Source organism: Musa acuminata, chromosome BXJ2-6, assembly GCF_036884655.1.
Source record: "Musa acuminata AAA Group cultivar baxijiao chromosome BXJ2-6, Cavendish_Baxijiao_AAA, whole genome shotgun sequence".
NCBI classification, from domain to species: Eukaryota; Viridiplantae; Streptophyta; class Magnoliopsida; order Zingiberales; family Musaceae; genus Musa; species Musa acuminata.
Genome location: NC_088343.1, coordinates 39,097,000 through 39,117,726, shown reverse-complemented (window position 1 = coordinate 39,117,726; position 20,727 = coordinate 39,097,000). Strand labels below are relative to the sequence as shown.

Here is a 20,727-nt window from a genome sequence, read left to right as displayed (position 1 = left end):
AACAGAGGATGCTTGCAATAAGCATAGAACAGAGCGATCTCTGCCACAAACAGAGAGCTCTAATAAGCACAACACAAACAGAGTGGTAGAGCAAAACAAGAAAGAACACCAGATGGGATTGTATAGCGTTTTATTTTCCTAAGATAGGCAATTGATTACCAACTTCATTTACCTAATGCACACACTGTTCTATGACTTGAAGAACCAATTACTTCTTTCAGGTCCTCATATATGTATGTATGTAAAACTCGAACGCCATTATCTACCATTCGAATCGACTGCATCCGCTGGCACTTCTTTTCTCTTCATCATTAGCAATATGCAGTCCAGAAGCAGGAAACAGAAGATGTCTCTGTATCTCGGGGAGATCGAGAAGAGGAGAAGCATTTCAGGGATCAGCAGAAGCAGTTATGGCGTGTCTGCAGAGAGGACACACATGGTTGCTCTCCAACCATCGAGTGAGACAGCCGCCATGGAAGGCGTGCTTGCATGGCATCCGCGTCACCTCCACGCCCTCGTCGAACTCCTCGAAGCAGATGATGCAACTCTCCTCTCTGACATCTCCTCCACGCTCGTACTTTACCACCGCCAGCTCCTTCACCGCATCCGTCGACGCCGGGATGCCGCCGAAATCCCCGTCCTCGCCGACGCCTTCGACGTCCGAAGAAGGTTCCTCATCGCTCGGGAAGTGGGCCAAATGTACATCCACGATCATCTCGATCCCGTTGCCCGAGTTGAAAGCCGCCTCGACTGGATCATTGCAGTAGGCAACGAGTTGTCTCTCCATCCACCCGGCGAAGCAGATGTCATAACCATAGACGCCGGCGCGTAAGAGAACGGTCGAGATCGCCCGGCGGCAAGATGTTTGGTGGAGGAAGTCGCCGAGAGTGAAGACAAAGGTGTGGTAGGCACGGGGGGGTTCCTCCACGACTCGACCTTCGACAATGTGCATCACGGTATAGCCGAGTTTGATCACCACCGGAGCCGATGCCGGCGTCCCCTCAGTTTGATAGGCCCTGAGAACCCAATCGGTATGGCCATGGACAGGAGTCGTCTCCATCGCCTTCTTGTCGCACTTCAACCGTGTGAATGAACTCGGCTTAATTCCTGCCATGGAGCGGCTTTATATAGAGAGAGAGAGATTCTGGTCTCGGAATCCGAGACGGGATCGAATTCATCGAGTACAAATCCTAAAGACAATCCGACGCGTAGTTTCCGTTGCCACATAAGTTTGCGGGTTGGACTCCGAAAGCAGTTCCATTCGACACGTGTTGAAATCCTACGGAAGAACGAACTTGCTTCTTTCTTGATGGATTATTCGTGAAGATTTATTTGGAAATTAAAGGGTTTTATGACGTCATCTCTAGAAAGTCAACCCTTTCCTCTTCCGTGTTGAAAGCCATTCACTACTGGACGCCAAATTAATTCTTCCCTAAAACCAATCAAGCATTGACATCCAAAATATAGCGCGACAGAAAAATGTAGAATTATTTTTTAATATTTTAATATTTTATTATATAGCTCGATAGTAATATATTGAATTAATTTTTATTATTTTTATTATTTTATTTAAATATATAAGGATGATTTTTTTAAAAATACTTATATTTTAGATTTTTTCAAATGATTATCTCATTTTAATTCTATATTTTATGAGTTGATAAGGTAAATATTATTTTAAGAGTTGATAAGGTAAAAATTATTTTACTTCTCCCATCTTCTCAAGAGTTATACTTCGTATATTGGTTTCGTTACTAACATTCGTTTACTCTTTGCTCACACTGAAGCACAAGTATTTGTACTCTTTACATTGTGTTAGCTATTATAATTTACCTTCTCATTGCTATCAAAATTTTGGAATGCATGAAGTTTTATTGAAAAGAATAAAATTTTGCCTTGACTTGGAGCTTGTCACATCTTAAATTGTACCTTCTTCTCTATTATTTCTACTGCCTACTCCTTTGAATAGAAAATATATAAAATCACATACTACATTCTTCATTCATTAGTCGAGGACTTTTGTATCGACCTAAAGTCTCTCACTTTCAACTATTTAGATAAGATATTTGTTTCCACTGGTCTTACGAAGTTCTTTGGTCTCTGGCCCTTAGTCTTATCTCGATACTTAGAGTTTGCCTTTGTATTCTTCGCATCTTTGGCCTCTTTCAAAACTAAGTGCTCTCCCTACATGAGAGCAAAGAATCGATAACTCCATAAAAGTCCTGCCTCTATGGTACTATGACATTGTCATACTCATGACCCAATTATTTGTCATCTCAGATCTATATTCCTTTCTATGCTGTTGGTAAATTAGTCCCTACGGCACTATGGTACTCTTCTAACTCTACCTCTATTCTAATCAATGCTTGATTTTATATAGTTGTCTCTCTAAACTTATCGTCACTTCCTCATCCCTTTTGACCACTTGCTTTAAACCTTTATATTTTCTGAGAAATTCCTTTTGGTCGATGGAAAGATAAACTACAACTCTCATGCATGGTCACTGTCTTCATGTTATATGACTTGCACCGATTATATTCTGCTTTACTTCCTTGGTAACAACGTTCGCTTAATTAGCCTTATTCTCTGGCTTTTTAGGCTTCCTTAAGCGAATATAAACTTTGGAGCAGTCAAACTGTTCAGTTGCTCTAATCAAACCTTTGTATGATCAAGTCACTCCCATGGGACTCACTAGTGCTTACACATGAAATTTTTCCTCGGTGGTATATACCCCTTATATGTTGATGACCAAAGCTTTAATTCGATATAAAATTCGATACACGCATAAAAAAATCACCTCTATAGTACCACGACATTTACTTATTGAATCAATAACACTTCTTTTCGTATTGTTCACTAAAGTAGAGCTCGTAATAACTCTCAATCATACCTTCGTTTGATTATATCTCTTACGGGACATCTCTCATGTATTGTTTCAACACGATCTGTTGTACCATGTTGCGACGTAGTAACATCTCTATTATATTTTGATTTTTATAAGATAAACTCGAACTGTTTTCTCTTTATGTGTGGCCTTTGCCAATATATTACCTTTGCCATCTTTTATTATGTTCACTCATTTGACAATTGATCTTCTTCCATCTGCTCTCGAGTCACACCTAGATGAAACATAGCTCTAGGGCATTCAATTACCTAGTAGCCCTTGAAGTCGACTAACTTTATTAAAATTAGTATGTCATTGTTTGGATCCCAGGCTTTTACCCTCAGCACAATCTTTATTGTGCACCACTTCCTTCATAGAAACTCAAATTGTAATACAACATATTTTTTAAGAGTATCTTCTTCCATATTCTCTTGCCTCATGCTAAGGCCTTTTGACCCCAACTTTACCTCGGCAAATTGAGTTATGCTCTTGCCTTTATAAGAGTTTTTATTCTTAACTTTTGTTCAAGGAAAGCTTCATATCTCCACTTCACATTTTATCTTCTATGTCAACTCCTTTCATGCGGCTTGGACACTTCATCAAATTTCATCTAAGTTGTTTCGCTCATCAGTTTATATTGAATTAATGGTGGCCCTTGTGCCCACCATCTATGGGTCAACTCTTCGTTAAGTCTAATTTTTACATTGACTCTAAGTATGCTTTCATTTAGTGCTGCTTTAGTTTTCTTCCCATCTGATCTCGCAATGCATCCACCAATATATTACCTCATGTGATAACTCCTCGTCGCTCTCTCAGTTCATTAAACTTTATGAGTTGTTATTTTGAGATATCTCTCCTCAATATATGTAATATGTTATACATGATTTTTCCTTTAGAAAATCGAAACTTATCCCTCCTAAATATCTATCATATTAGAGCAACTTTTTTCTTTACATCTTTCCTTTTCGATGTTTTAGAGACTGTCATCCTCTTAAACTACTCTATTTTGCTGAACGAGCTATGCACTATTCATCCCCCATGAATGCATTTGCTAGATTGTGACTCATTACCAATTCAACCTTTGTTGTGCCCCTCATGACTGAGTAACATGCTAAATTAGCTTCATACGGATGTATCCTTCCTATGCTGAAGAAAAAAAATTTAATGCTCCATAGGACCGAGTTTTGGTCACCAAAGGATAGTTACGAGTAGTCCATCATCTATATGCAAGCCCTTGTATAAGTATTAAATTTTTTTAGTAATTTCTCTCACCTTTATGTGCTTTGTACAACCCTTTCGATCATTGAACAATCCATCTCACCTTACATAGTCTTATCCTTTACCAAGTGCCCTATTTGCCTTTAGTACCAAAAAGTTTAGTTGCCAACGTCGAGTCGTAACTTAAAGTTAGTCATCTTAACCTCTATATGCTATATATTCTTTCTAGTTCGCTTGTTCTTATGGTGTCTCTTATGTGTAGGATTAGCTATTTTTTTGAATGTTAATTTTGAATGTCTACTCCTCTAAGTGACTCCTTTCCCTACATCTCTATGCTCATTTCCTTTAAATAGTTGTGCGTGCTGACTACCCTTAATATAACCTCGCAAAGTCCCCCACGTTTATATGCAAAATGTTTCTAATTATACTTGTCCAGCTCTAATATCATCTTTCATAGTTATAGCTAGTTAAAAAATCAACTTATTTGAATCCTCTTATAGCCCTTAAAGACATATAAAAAAGAAAACAGATAAAAATAATAAAATATGAGTTATTTTATAAAAAATTACCTAAGATATATCTTGCAAATTTGAAAGCTTACTAAAAGAATTTAAAATCAAAATTTTAAGTTAAAAATAAAATAAATATCAATCTTACTGGTCAATTTATGATCCAAACTTTACAAGGTGTTGCAATTAAATAACTGCGAAGATCAAATCCTCCCCACGCTTGTGATTAGTATGGTATTTCTTACATATTTTCCTAAATATTAATGATTTTTTAATTATTTAAAAAATTCATCTTAATAAAATCAAAATGTTGGTAATAGTTGATACACGGAATATTGACCTTTAATGTCAAATATAAAATTTTGATGATAAAATTAATTAAAAGTTTTAAAAATTAATCTTATAATAAACTAAATTATATAGGGGTATTTTGACTAAAGATATTGATTGTGAAAGGTTTAGATGTCAGATTAAAAGTGGTATTAAGGACTTGTGATAAAGGTTCTTGATGTTATGCTGAAAAATCGAACATCATATCAAATGTTGAAGAAGGATAAATTAAGATATCGAAAGATACAATGATATACTATAGGATCAACTGAGATGCCAAAAGAATGCTAATACACCGGAAGAATAAATGACTTTCCGAAAGACTCAGTGCTATATCCAAAAAAAATGAATGTTATTTTGAAATCTTTCTTGAAGTTAAATTAGGGTTCAATTATCCTAAATTCGAGCAATGTCAAGTTACTGAATTGGGTCAAAATAGGTTGAAATTGGACCCATAATTACTCTCTTGCTCACTCCCAATCGAAATTGAACGGCACATAACTATAATTGTTTGATCTGCCATAAACAGAGGATGCTTGCAGTAAGCATAGAACAGAGATATCTCTGCCACAAACTGAGAGCTCTGACAAGCACAAAACAAACAGAGTAGCAGAGCGAAACAAGAAAGATCACCAGATGGGATTGTATAGCGTTTTATTTGCCTAAGAAAGGCAATTCATTACATACTTCATTTACAATCCACACAAAAACTTCTTTCATGTCCTCATCAATGTATTTACAACACGAACGCCATTATCTACCTTTTGAATCGACTGCATCCGCTGGCACTTATTTTCTCTTCATCTGTAGCAATATGCAGTCCAGAAGCAGGAAACAGAAGATGTCTCTGAATCTCGGGGAGATCAAGAAGAGGAGAAGCATTTCAGGGATCAGCAGAAGCTGGTATGGCGTGTCTGCAGAGAGGACACACATGGCTGCTCTCCAACCATCGAGTGAGACAGCCGCCATGGAAGGCGTGCTTGCATGGCATCCGCGTCACCTCCACGCCCTCGTCGAACTCCTCGAAGCAGATGATGCAACTCTCCTCTCTGACATCTCCTCCACGCTCGTACTTCACCACCGCCAGCTCCTTCACCGCGTCCGTCGACGCCGGGATGCCGCCGAAATCCCCGTCCTCGCCGACGCCTTCGACGTCCGAAGAAGTTTCCTCATCGCTCGGGAAGTGGGCCAAAGGTACATCCACGATCATCTCGATCCCGTTGCCCGAGTTGAAAGCCGCCTCGACTGGATCATTGCAGAAGGCAACGAGTTGTCTCTCCATCCACCCGGCGAAGCAGATGTCATAACCATAGACGCCGGCGCGTAAGAGAACGGTCGAGATCGCCCGGCGGCGAGATGTTTGGTGGAGGAAGTCGCCGAGAGTGAAGACAAAGGTGTGGTAGGCACGGGGCGGTTCCTCCACGACTCGACCTTCAACAATGTGCATCACGGTATAGCCGAGTTTGATCACCACCGGAGCCGATGCCGGCGTCCCCTGAGTTGGATAGGCCCTGAGAACCCAATCGGCGTGGCCATGGACAGGAGTCGTCTCCATCGTCGCCATCGCCTTCTTGTCGCACTTCAACCGTGTGAATGAACTCGGCTTAATTCCTACCATGGAGCGGCTTTATATAGAGAGAGAGAGATTCTGGTCTCCGAATCCGAGACGGGATCGAATTCATCGAGTACAAATCGTAAAGACAATCGGACGCGTAGTTTCCATTGCCACATAAGTTTGCGGGTTGGACTCCGAAAGCAGTTCCATTCGACACGTGTTGAAATCCTACGGAAGAACGAACTTGCTTCGTTCTTGATGGATTATTAGTGAAGATTTAATTGGAAATCGAAAGCTTTTATGACGTCATCTCTATTAAGTCAACTCTTTCCTGCTCCTCCGTGTTGACGGAAGCCATTCACTACTAGACGCCAAATTAATTCCTCCCGAAAACCAATCATGACATCCAAAATATAGCTCGACAGCAAAATGTAGAATTAATTTTTTAATATTTTAATATTTTATTATATAGCTCGATAGTAATATATTGAATTAATTTTTTTAATATTTTTATTAATTTATTTAAATATATAAGGATGATTTTTTAAATACTTATATTTTAATTTTTTGAAATGATTATCAAATTTTAATTATATATTTTAAGAGTTAATAAGGTAAAAGTTATTTTACTTCTCCCACATTCTCAAGAGTTATACTTCATATATTGGTTTGGTTATGCTCACGCATTCGAAGAACCATAAGTGTTTGTACTCTTTGCATTATGTTGTTAAATCTTAGATTTTGATCATGAAACTAATTGATTGTGTTTAGATGTTTAACTGTATTTTGAGTGATGCAGGTATACTCGATCAGGATTAGACAATTGATGTAGGAGGAATTGACGTTGCGCCGGAGGAGATCACGTCAGGATATTAGATGGCAGAAGGCTTCGGACGTCGAGCATCGGGCCAAGAGCGGAATTGCGCTAAGGATATCGGGGTTGTGGAGGTCAACCACCAATTGGGCAACAAGCCGCAAGAGAGGACGATGCGTTGAAGAATCGGACGAAGCGCCAACCAATGACGTGCCGGGCAACAGAATGTCAATTTGCATTATAATAATTATCTAGATCGGTATAGAGTTTTGGCTTGTGTGTGCAGGTTTAACTACGATAACGACGAAGACATAAAGCGAAACAAAGTGTCGGAGTCAAGCGCGAAGGATTCGTTGCGAGTTCGAGAGTTCGACGGAAGTTTGAAGGTTCATCGGGAATGCTACCGGAACTAACCGAGAATGAGTAGGGAGCTTGCCGAAGGGTTTTTTGGAAGCTCGTCGGAAGGTTCGTTGGAAGTTCGCGGAGCTCGCCGAGAAAGATCGGAGCTTGCCGAAGAAGCTCGTTGGAACTCGCCAAAATCAAATCGTGAAGTCTAAGAGCTTATCGGGAGTCCGTAGAATGGTTTCCGAGAGTTTATCGGAAGACCGCTGGAAGTTCGCCGGAAGAAGTCTTGACTTGCAAACTTTGTAATAGCTTAGGAAATGTCTTTAAATCTGTAGTTCGCACATTAATTAGGGTTAGGATTAGGTGTTAATTCTATAACCCAAGTAGGGGCCAATTGGTCCCAAGTTCGGACTGGTTTGGGCCAAGTTTGGAGCCCAACCAGTGAGCTGAAATAGTGTAGGCGGTAGCACCGCCTAGAACCCGAGAACCGAGCGATGGCACCGCCCAGCACCCGAGAGGTCCGGCGGTGGCACCGCCGGACTAGGCGGTGGCACCGCTAGCACACTGTCAGTGTCAGACACTGATAGGCGATGGCACCGCCAGCCTCGAAAACCCAAGAAAATTTAAAATTTGGAGCCTAAATTTGAATCCTCTTGGGGCCTATAAATACTCCTCAATTCTTAGCTGAGAATACAACCTTTGGGAAGTTAAAATTTGAGAAAGCTTTAGCAAAAGTCTTGTTTTCAATAGCTTAAGTGTTCACCTCCCTCTTTCTCTTTGAAAAATTTGTAAGAGAGTAAACCATTTGTAAAAGGTTGTAAGAGGGGTATTTGTCCTTCCCCTTCAAAGTGATTTGCTAGTGGAAGTTGGGAGCCTCATCGAAGAAGGCATTGCAAGTGGATGTAGGTCGTATGACCGAACCACTATAAATCAGTTTGGGTTTATCTTATTGTCATTTATATTACTGCAAACCATCTTCACTTTGATGCCCTACTTCTTTGTCTCCTTCTTACATATGCCTTCAAGTTAAAATGCAATCGAAATAGTTTCAAACGAAATGCTGCTTTTATCGTACGAAGTTTCCGAAAGTGTTTAAATCGTCGAAAGTTTATCGTACTTTACCGCTGCACTAATTCACGCCCCCCCCCCTCTTAGTGTCGCTCCGGTCCTAACATATGTTAGCTATTATAATTTGCCTTCTAATTGCCATCAAACTTTTAGAATGCATGAAGTTTTATTTAAAAGAATAAAATTTTGCCTCGACTTGGAGCAAGTATCTAATAGTTTATCACATCTAAAATTATACCTTCTTTTCTATCATTTCTACTGCCTACTCCTTTGAATAGAAAATGTATAAAACCACATACTACCTTCTTCATTCATTAGTCGATGACTTTTGCATCGACCCGAAGTCCCTCACTTTTAACTATTTAGATAAGATGCCCGTTTCCGCTGGTCTTATAAAGTTCTTAGGTCTCCGGCTCTTAGTCTTATCTCAGTACTTAGAGTTTGCCTTTATATTCTTTGCATCCTTGGCCTCTTTCATAACTAAGTGCTCTCCCTATATGAGAGCAAAGAATTGATAATTCCATAAAATCCTTGGCCTTTTGACCCCAACTTTACCTCGGCAAATTGAGTTATGCTCTTGCCTCTATAAAAGTTCATGTCCTTGACTTTTGTTCAAGTAAAGCTTCATATCTCCACTTCATATTCTATCTTCTATGTCGACTCCTTTCATGTGGCTTAGATATTTCACTAAATTTCATCTAAGTTGTTTCGCTCATCGGTTTATATTGAATTAATGGTAGCCCTTGTGCCCACCATCTATGGGTCAACTCTTCGTTAAGTCCAATCTTTACATCGACTCTAAGCATACTTTCATTTAGTGCTGCTTTAGTTTTCTCCCCCACTTGATCTCGTAATGCATCCACCAATATATTACCTCATGTGATAACTCCTCGTCGCTCACTCAGTTCATTAAACTTTATGGAGTTGTTATTTTGAGGTATCTCTCCTCAACATATGTAATATGTTGCACATGATTCTTCCTTTGAAAAATCGAGACTTATCCCTCCTAAATATCTGTCCTATTAGAGCAACTTTTCTCTTTACATCTTTCCTTTTAGAAGTTTTAAAGATTATCATCCTCTTAAACTACTCTACTTTGCTGAACGAGCTATGCACTATTCAGCCCCCATGAATGTATTTGCTAGATTGTGACTCTTTACCAATTCAAACTTTGTTTTTCTCCTCACGACTTAGCAACATGCTAAACTTATTATATACTTTGGCTTAATACGGATGTATCCTTTTTATGCTGAAGAAAAAAATTCAATACTCCATAGTACCGAGTTTTGGTCACCTTGGGATAGTTACGAATAGTCCATCGTCTATATGCAAGCCCTTGCATAAGTACTAAATTTTTTTAGTAATTTCTCTCACCTTTGTTAGTTTTGCACAACCCTTTCGATCATTGAGCAATTCATCCCATCTTGCATAGTTTTATCCTTTGCCAAGTGCCCTATATGTCTTAAGCGCCATAAAGTTTAGTTGCCAACGTCGAGTCATAACTCGAAGTCAGCCATCTTAACCTCTGTATGCCATACATTATTTCTAGTTTGCTTGTCCTTATGGTGCCTCTTATGTGAAGGATTAGCTATTTTTTTTAATGCTAATCTTGAATGCCCACTCCTTTAAATGACTCCTTTCCCTACATCTCTATGCTCATTTCCCTTAAATAGTCGCGTGTGTTGACTACCCTTAATGCAACCCCGCTAAGTCCCCAACGTTTACATGTAAAATATTTCTAATTATACTTGTCCAACTCTAATACCATCTTTCATAGATATAGTTGATTTTGCATAAGTCATATGACACCCTTAAATGTTTATCTATAAAAAATCAACTTATCTGAATCCTCTTATGGCCCTTAAAGACATACAAAAAAGAAAACAGATAAAAAAAGTATTTAACTTGTGATTCACATGTAGCCATTTCAGCAAATATTTGATAGACGATGTATATTACAAACATAAATTTTGCAAACTATGAACGGTCATATGACAAAAGGTCCAAGGTGGTTTGTCGTGGGTAAAAATCCTCACAAGTGCCCACATAACACTATGGTAGAATAAGATAGCAAACTAGTCTTTAACACTACCCCAAAAGTCTATCTAGCCATGTGCCACCTAAGTAGCTCTTTGGTGTTATGCTGGCTGATACTTCGCACTACTCTATGGAGATAGAAAATCCATAAAATAACAACTTAGATAGTTTATTTCTGGGCGGTTTTACCTATACGTGAAAACTGCACACAACTTATATTTACAAGCCTAAAATTGCCACAAAGCTAACTAAAATAAGGCTACTAAACCTATTATAAGTCATGTACTGTATAAAACATGAATAAAATCAAAAGATATGAGCATATATGAGTGTTATTACACATCAAACACCTTATTTATGACTTTATTTGTGATAGAGCGACGATGAAGGTGATAACAACAATGAAGCATAACTGTTTAAAAATAGTTTTGATATTTTTTAAACTAGAGGTGTGGTTTAAAAATATCTAAAAAAATAAAATGAGTGTAACTGTTTAGAAAATATCTAAAATATGAGTATTTTATAAAAAAATTGCCTAAAAGAATTTAAAATCAAAATTTTAAGTTAAAAATAAAATATATATCAATCTTATTGGTTAATTTATGATCTAAACTTTCCCATTGAGGTGTTGCAATCAAATAACTGCCAAGATCAAATCCTCCCCTCCCTTGTGATTATTATGGTATTTCTTACATATTTTCCTAAATATTTATTATTTTTAATTATTTAAAAAAAATCATCTTAATAAAATAAAAAATATTGGTAATAGTTGATGCGTGGAATATTGACCTTTAATGTTAAATATAAAATTTTGATGATGAAATTAATTAAAAAGTTTTAAAAATTAATCTTATAGTAAACTAAATTATAGAGGGGTATTTTGACTAAAGATATGGATTGTGAATGGTTTACATGTCAGATTAAAAGTAGTATCAAGGGCTTGTGATAAAGGTTCTTGATGTTATGCTGAAAAATCGAACATCATATCAAATGTTGAAGAAGGATAAATTAAGATATCGAAAGATACAATGATATACTATAGGATCAACTGAGATGCCAAAAGAATGCTAATACACCGGAAGAATAAATGACTTTCCGAAAGACTCAGTGCTATATCCAAAAAAATGAATGTTATTTTGAAATCTTTCTTGAAGTTAAATTAGGGTTCAATTATCCTAAATTCGAGCAATGTCAAGTTACTGAATTGGGTCAAAATAGGTTGAAATTGGACCCATAATTACTCTCTTGCTCACTCCCAATCGAAATTGAACGGCACATAACTATAATTGTTTGATCTGCCATAAACAGAGGATGCTTGCAGTAAGCATAGAACAGAGATATCTCTGCCACAAACTGAGAGCTCTGACAAGCACAAAACAAACAGAGTAGCAGAGCGAAACAAGAAAGATCACCAGATGGGATTGTATAGCGTTTTATTTGCCTAAGAAAGGCAATTCATTACATACTTCATTTACAATCCACACAAAAACTTCTTTCGTGTCCTCATCAATGTATTTACAACACGAACGCCATTATCTACCTTTTGAATCGACTGCATCCGCTGGCACTTATTTTCTCTTCATCTGTAGCAATATGCAGTCCAGAAGCAGGAAACAGAAGATGTCTCTGAATCTCGGGGATATCAAGAAGAGGAGAAGCATTTCAGGGATCAGCAGAAGCAGGTATGGCGTGTCTGCAGAGAGGACACACATGGCTGCTCTCCAACCATCGAGTGAGACAGCCGCCATGGAAGGCGTGCTTGCATGGCATCCGCGTCACCTCCACGCCCTCGTCGAACTCCTCGAAGCAGATGATGCAACTCTCCTCTCTGACATCTCCTCCACGCTCGTACTTCACCACCGCCAGCTCCTTCACCGCGTCCGTCGACGCCGGGATGCCGCCGAAATCCCCGTCCTCGCCGACGCCTTCGACGTCCGAAGAAGTTTCCTCATCGCTCGGGAAGTGGGCCAAAGGTACATCCACGATCATCTCGATCCCGTTGCCCGAGTTGAAAGCCGCCTCGACTGGATCATTGCAGAAGGCAACGAGTTGTCTCTCCATCCACCCGGCGAAGCAGATGTCATAACCATAGACGCCGGCGCGTAAGAGAACGGTCGAGATCGCCCGGCGGCGAGATGTTTGGTGGAGGAAGTCGCCGAGAGTGAAGACAAAGGTGTGGTAGGCACGGGGCGGTTCCTCCACGACTCGACCTTCCACAATGTGCATCACGGTATAGCCGAGTTTGATCACCACCGGAGCCGATGCCGGCGTCCCCTCAGTTGGATAGGCCCTGAGAACCCAATCGGCATGGCCATGGACAGGAGTCGTCTCCATCGTCGCCATCGCCTTCTTGTCGCACTTCAACCGTGTGAATGAACTCGGCTTAATTCCTACCATGGAGCGGCTTTATATAGAGAGAGAGAGAGAGATTCTGGTCTCCGAATCCGAGACGGGATCGAATTCATCGAGTACAAATCCTAAATACAATCCGACGCGTAGTTTCCGTTGCCACATAAGTTTGCGGGTTGGACTCCGAAAGCAGTTCCGTTCGACACGTGTTGAAATCCTACGGAAGAACGAACTTGCTTCTTTCTTGATGGATTATTCGTGAAGATTTATTTAGAAATTAAAGGGTTTTATGACGTCATCTCTAAGAAAGTCAACTCTTTCCTCTTCCGTGTTGAAAGCCATTCACTACTGGACGCCAAATTAATTCTTCCCTAAAACCAATCAAAAATTGACATCCAAAATATAGCTCGACAGCAAAATGTAGAATTGATTTTTTAATATTTTAATATTTTATTATATAGCTCGATAGTAATATATTGAATTATTTTTTATTATTCTATTTAAAGATATAAGGATGATTTTTTTAAAAAAATTACTTATATTTTTTATTTTTTCAAATGATTATCTCATTTTATTTCAAACTACCCCTTCTCGTCCGCCCCTCTCTCTTGGTTTTCATCACCATCACATTATTCTGTTCTTCCCCCCTCCTCTCCTATTGCTTGATCTTTCCCTCTCATCTTTTCCTCTCTTTTCCGAGTAATTCATCCTCTCCTACTCTCTCCCTCTCTTCCTTTTTCTTCTCACTCATTTCCGTCATCTCCTCCCTTCTTCTCCGATCGTGGATGGCGAGCAATGACAATAAGTGGACAATGAGTTATCACGAATTTAACTAGTCTTATCTAACTCATGTGGCACTTTTGCATGTCCATCCGCAAAAGGTCAACTTCTCCGAAACTTCTTATGATCCCTTGAGGATCTAGAAGATAAGTTATATAAACTATTTAACTTGGTATTCACGAGCAATTATTTTAATAAACACTTAATAGGCAATACGAATGATAAATATAGACTTTACAAACTCTGAATGGTTACTCGACAAATGGTCCAAGGTGATTCGTCGCAGTTAAAAGTCCCCACAAGTCCCCATATGATACTACTACGAAATAAGGTAATGAACTAGCCCTAAATACTATCCCAAAGACTCATCTAACCATATGCCACTTAGGCAGCTCTTGAGTATTATGCAAGTTGACACTCTACACCACTCTATGGGGCTAGAAAACCCCCAAAAAGACTACTTGGATGGTTTATTTCTGGATAATTTTATCTCTACACGATAATTGCCCATAATCTATATTTACAAGCTTGAAACGACCACTAAAGCCAACCAAAATGGGCATACCAAACCTACTATAAGTCGTTTACATGCTATGCAAAACATAAACAAATCTAAAAGACACAGACATGTATGAGCATTATATCGAACACCCTATTTACAACTTCATCTATAACATTCTCTCCCACTTATTCCTTTAACGTCCTTGCGGAAGTCTTTACAGATGCTACATCTTCTAACTTTTGTTAAATCTTTAATCTTATACTCTAGTTGCAATGCACCTTTTGGCTCTCAACTACTCTCCATCGTTGTTATTGAGTAGTAGAACTTTAATCTGCCATGTTACTTTAACTCACCAATGACTCGGACACTAATATAGAATCGACTAAGTTATATTGATCATTATAAGTTATTGTAGATAGATGAAGGAAAAAGTCCTTCCTTATTATGAACTAGTCTCTTAAACGTTTGCTTGAATTGGGTGGATGCTTGTTTGAACTTAAATAAGCATCGCCTCATAAACTTTAAAGTTTTTGAGGTCTTTCTTTCACAAAATATATCCATCAATACCTCTCCATTTAGTTATCGTTTTCAAGTAGGTCAGTATCATTTCTGCTTTTGATTGACATTTTATTAGGAAATGAAGTTAATAGTCTACTCTCGATAACGTCAATCATCATTGGTGAGATTTTAAAAACTATTATCTTTCACTTAATTCGAAGGATCTTTAAACATAGAAAGAGCTTCTTTATAAGATAAATAAGAAATTAGAGAATTCAATTTCGCCTATTCTTTTAAGAGTTGATAAGGTAAAAGTTATTTGACTTCGCCCACCTCCTCGAGGGTTGTACTTCATATATTGATTTGGTTACTAGCATTCGTTTACTTTTTGCTCATACTTCAGAAGCATCATAAATGTTTACATTCCTTACATTGTGTTAGCTATTACAATTTACCTTCTTATTACCATCAAACTTTTGGAATGCATGAAGTTTTGTTGAAAAGAATAAAATTTTACCTCGATTTAGAGCAAGTCTCTAATAGTTTGTCACATTTAAAATTGTACCTTCTTATCTATCATTTCTACTGCCTATTCCTTTGAAAAGAAAAGGTATAACATCACGTATTACCTTCTTCATTCCTTAATCGAGTACTCTTGCATCGACCCGAAGTCTCTCACTTTCAACTATTTAGATAAGAAGACCGTTGACACTGGTCTTGTGAAGTTTTTTAGTCTCTAACTATTAGCCTTATCTCAGTACTTGGAATTTGCCTTTGTATTTTTCGCTTCTTTGGCTTCTTTTATGATCAAGTACTCACCCTTCATGAGAGCAAAGAATCGATAACTCCATGAAAGTCGTGCCTATATGGTACCATGACATTCATTGTCAAACTTATGACCCTATTATCTGTCATCTTATATCTACATTTCTTTCTAAGCTAATGATATATTTGTCCCTACGACACTATGACACTCTTGTAACTCCACCTCTATTCTAATCAATGCTTGATTTTGTGTAGTTGTCCCTCTAAATCTATCGTCACTTCCTCATCCCTTTTGACCACTTGCTTCAACACATTTATGTTTTCTGAGTAATTCCCTCTAAACTACAACTCTCATGCATGGCCATTGCCTTCATGTTATATGGCTTATACCGATTATATTCTGGTTTACTTCATTGGTAACAACATTCGCTTACTTAGCCTTGTTCTCTGGTATTTTAAGCTTCCTTAAGCGAATATAAGCATTGGAGCAGTCAAACTACCCGATTGCTCTGATCATACCTTTGTATGATCAAGTAACTCCCATGGGACTTACTAGTACATACACTCGAAATTTTTCCTCAGTGGTATATAACCCTTATATGTTGATGAATAAGGCTTTCATTCGATACAAAATTCGATGCACACATAAAACACCCACCTCTATGGTACCATGACATTCACTCAATGAATTCATAGCCTTTCTTGTCGTACTGTTCATTGAAGTGGAGCTCATAATTGCTCTCAATCATACCTCCGTATGATTATATCTCTTACGGAACTTCTCTTATGTGTGTCATTTTGTCTTGAATTGTTTTAACACGATCTGTTGTACCATGTTGCCTCTTAGCAACATCTTTATTATATTTTGATCTTTACGAGATAAACTCAAACTGTAATATCTCTATGTGTGGCCTTTGCCAACGCATTGGAGGGCCTTTGCCACCTTTTATTGTGTTTACTCCTTTGAAAATTGATCTTCGTCTACCTACTCTCGAGTCACACCTAGAAGAACCATAGCTCTAGGGCATTCCATTGCCTAGTAGCCCTTGAAGTTTACTAACTTTGTTAAAATTAGTATGCCATTGTTTAGATCCTAGGCTTCTGTTCTCAGCACAATCTCTATTGCATACCACTTCCTTCATGGAAACTCGAATGATAATACAATGACATATTCTTCAAGAGTATCTACTTGCATATCCTCTTGCCCCATGCCAAGGTCTTCTGACCCCAACTTCATCTCGATAAATTGAGTTATGCTCTTGCCTCTATAAGAGTTCATGTTTTTAACTTTTGTTCAAGGAAAGTTTCATCTCTCCACTTCATATTCGATCTTCTATGTCGAATCTTTTCATACGGCTTAGGTACTTCACCAAGTTTCATCTAAGTTATTTCACTCATCGGTTTGTATTGAATTGACGGTGGCCCTCGTGCCCACCATCCGTGGGTCAACTCTCCATTAAGTCCAATTTTTATATCGACTCTAAGTATGCTTTCATTTAGTGTTGTTTTCGTTTTCTCTCTCACCTGATCTCGCAATGCATCCACCAATATATTACCTCATACGATAACTCCTCATCGCTTACTCAGTTCATTAAACTTTATGGAGTTGTTACTTTGAGGTATCTCTCCTCAACATATGTAGTATGTTGCACATGATTCTTCTTTCGAAGAATCGAGACTTATCCCTCCTATATATATGTCATATTAGAGCAACTTTCCTCTTTACATCTTTTCTTTTAGAAGTTTTAGAGATTTTCATCCTCTTAGACTATTCTACTTTGCTGAACGAGTTATGCACTATTTAGCTCCCATGAATGCATTTGCTAGATTTGAACTCTTCCAATTCAATCCTTATTGTACCTCTCATGACTTAGTAATATGTTGAACTTATTGTATACTTTATCTTCATACAGAAGTTTCCTTCCTTTGTTTAAGAAAAAATTTCAATGTTCAATAGCACCAAGTTTTGGTCACCTTAGAATAGTCACAAATAGTCCATCATCTACGCTTTTGCATAAGTAATAAATTTCTTTAAGTTAGTAATTTCTCTCGCCTCTATGAGCTTTACACAACCCTTTCGATCATTGAGTAACCCATCCGACCTTACGTAGTTTTATCCTTTACCAAGTGTCATGTTTGCCTTAAGCGCCATAAAGTTTGGTTGCTAACGTCAAGTCCTAGCTCGAAGTCAACCATTCTAACTTCTGTATGCTATACATTCTTTCTAGTTCGATTGTTCTTGTGGTACCTCTTGTGTGAAGGGTTGGCTATTTTTTTGAATACTAATCTTGAATACCCACTCCTCTAAGTGACTCATTTCCCTACATCTCTATGCTCGTTTCTCTTAAATAGTCGTGCGTGCTGACTACCATTAATGCAACCCTGCTAAGTCCCCCATATTTATATGCAAAATATTTCTAAGTATACTTATCCAACTCTAATACCATATGTCATAGACTTAGTTGGTTTTGTATAAGTCATGTGACCCTCTTACATGTTTATACTTAAAATATTACCCTACCTAAATTCTCTTATGGCCCTTAAAGACATATAAAAGAGAAGATAAATTAGAGAAAACATTTAACTAATTCATAAGTAGCCATTTCAGCAAACATTTGATAGACGATGTATATTACAAACATAGATTTTGCAAACTCTCAATGGTTATGTGACAAAGGGTCCAAGGTGGTTTGTCATGGGTAAAAATCCTCACAAGTGCCCACATAACACTATTGTAAAAACCTTGAACACTACGCCAAAAGCTTATCTACCCATGTGCCACCTAGGTAGCTCCTGGGTGTTATGTTGGTTGACACTTGGCACTACTCTTTGGAGCTAGAAAATCAATAAAATGACTACTTGGATAGTTTGTTTTTAAGCAGTTCTACTTATACATGATAATTGCACACAACTTACATTTACAAGCCTAAATGACCACAAAAGCTAACCAAAATGAGACTACCAAACCTATTATAAGCCATCTACATGTTGTATAAAACATAAATAAAATCAAAAGATGCGAATATATATGAGTATTACATCAAATCAAACATCTTATTTATGACTTTATCCATGATAGAATGACGGTGAAGGTGATAGTGACAATGAAGCTTAACTGTTTAAACTAGAGGTGTGATTTGAAAATATCTAAAAAAAATAAAATGAGGATAATTATTTAGAAAATATCTAAAATATGAGTATTTTATAAAAAATTACCTAAGATATATCTTGCAAATTTGAATGCTTACTAAAAGAATTTAAAATCAAAATTTTGAGTTAAAAATAAAATATATATCAATCTTATTGGTCAATTTATGATCTAAACTTTGCCATTGAGGTTTTACAATCAAAAAATCCTCCCCTCCCTTGTGATTATAATGGTATTTCTTACTTATTTTCCTAAATATTTATGATTTTTTAATTATTTAAAAAATTCATCTTAATAAAATCAAAATGTTAGGAATAGTTGATACGTGGAATATTGACCTTTAATGTTAAATATAAAATTTTGATGATGAAATTAATTAAAAAGTTTTAAAAATTAATCTTATAGTATCCTAAATTATATAGGAGATTTTGATTAAATGTACGGATTGTCAAATATTTAGATATCATGCTAGAAGATTAAAAGTGGTGTCAACGGCTCAAACAATGTGATAAAGGTCCTCCTCAATGTATGTAAAACTCGAACGCCAAGATGTCTCTGTATCTCGGGAAGATCAAGAAGAGGAGAAGCATTTCAGGGATCAGCAGAAGCAGGTATGGCGTGTCTGCAGAGAGGACACACATGGCTTCTCTCCAACCATCGAGTGAGACAGCCGCCATGGAAGGCGTGCTTGCATGGCATCCGCGTCACCTCCACGCCCTCGTCGAACTCCGCGAAGCAGATGATGCAACTCTCCTCTCTGACATCTCCTCCACGCTCGTACTTCACCACCGCCAGCTCCTTCACCGCATCCGTCGACGCCGGGATGCCGCCGAAATTCCCGTTCTCGCCGACGCCTTCGACGTCCGAAGAAGGTTCCTCATCGATCGGGAAGTGGGCCAAAAGTACGTCCACGATCATGTCGAACCCGTTGCCCGAGTTCAAAGCCGTCTCGACTGGATAATTGCAGAAGGCAACGAGTTGTCTCTCCAACCGCCCGGCGAAGCAGATGTCATAACCATAGACGCCGGCGGTTAAGAGAACGGTCGAGATCGCCTGGCGGCGAGACGCTTGGTGGAGGAAGTCGCCGAGAGTGAAGAGAAAGGTGTGGTAGGCACGGGGCGGTTCCTCCACGACTTGACCTCCAAGAATGTGCATCACGGTGTAGCCGAGTTTGATCACCACCGGAGCCCATGCCGGCGTCCCATGAGTTTGATAGGCCCTGAGAACCCAATCGGCATGGCCATGGAGAGGAGTCGTCTCCATCGTCGCCATCGCCTTCTTGTCGCACTTCAACCGTGTGAACTCGGCTTAATTCCTACCATGGAGTGGCTTTATATATAGAGAGAGAGAGAGAGAGAGAGAGAGATTCTGGTCTGCGAATCCGAGACGGGATCGAATTCATCGAGTACAAATCGTAAAGACAATCGGACGTGTAGTTTCCATTGCCACATAAGTTTGCGGGTTGGACTCCGAAAGCAGTTCCATTCGACAAGTGTTGAAATCCTACGGTCGAACGAACTTGCTTCGTTCTTGATGGATTATTAGTGAAGATTTAATTGGAAATCGAAAGCTTTTATGACGTCATTCTAATTAAGTCAACTCTTTCCTGCTCCGTGTTGACGGAAGCCATTCACTATTAGACACCAAATTAATTCCTCCCTAAAACCAATCAAGCATTGACATCCAAAATATAGCTCGATAGCAAAATGTAGAATTAATTTTTTAATTTTTAATATTTTATTATATAGCTCGATAGCAAAATATAGATTCCATTGCCACATAAATTTGCTGCGTGGATTCCGAAAGCAGTTCCATTCGACACGTGTTGAAACCCTACGGTAGAAAGAATCTGCTTCCGTCTTTAATGGATTATGAGTCCAAATTTAGGGAATTGAAAGCTTTTATGACATCGTCACTTATAAGTC

General features: G+C 38.4%; 3 protein-coding genes across 3 annotated transcripts; all 3 read right to left on the bottom strand.

Moving 5' to 3' along the window:
* Window positions 1-5,824: 5,824 nt before the first annotated feature.
* Window positions 5,825-6,559, bottom strand: LOC135613968 (E3 ubiquitin-protein ligase SIS3-like). Its single transcript, XM_065110962.1, has one exon. The coding sequence runs from the start codon at window positions 6,557-6,559 to the stop codon at window positions 5,825-5,827; it is 735 nt and encodes a 244-aa protein (XP_064967034.1).
* A 5,863-nt stretch (window positions 6,560-12,422) lies between these two features.
* Window positions 12,423-13,157, bottom strand: LOC135613966 (E3 ubiquitin-protein ligase SIS3-like). The gene has a single exon (XM_065110961.1). The coding sequence runs from the start codon at window positions 13,155-13,157 to the stop codon at window positions 12,423-12,425; it is 735 nt and encodes a 244-aa protein (XP_064967033.1).
* A 6,236-nt stretch (window positions 13,158-19,393) lies between these two features.
* LOC135613965 (probable E3 ubiquitin-protein ligase RHA4A) lies at window positions 19,394-20,074 on the bottom strand. The gene has a single exon (XM_065110960.1). It carries the CDS (start codon window positions 20,072-20,074, stop codon window positions 19,394-19,396), a length of 681 nt encoding a protein of 226 aa, XP_064967032.1.
* Window positions 20,075-20,727: the final 653 nt, after the last annotated feature.

What these genes read in the sequence shown, in the direction of transcription:
- LOC135613965 (XM_065110960.1), bottom strand. Translation starts at nt 20,074, where the DNA reads ATGGCGACGATGGAGACGACTCCTCTCCATGGCCATGCCGATTGGGTT.
- LOC135613968 (XM_065110962.1), bottom strand. Translation starts at nt 6,559, where the DNA reads ATGGTAGGAATTAAGCCGAGTTCATTCACACGGTTGAAGTGCGACAAG.
- LOC135613966 (XM_065110961.1), bottom strand. Translation starts at nt 13,157, where the DNA reads ATGGTAGGAATTAAGCCGAGTTCATTCACACGGTTGAAGTGCGACAAG.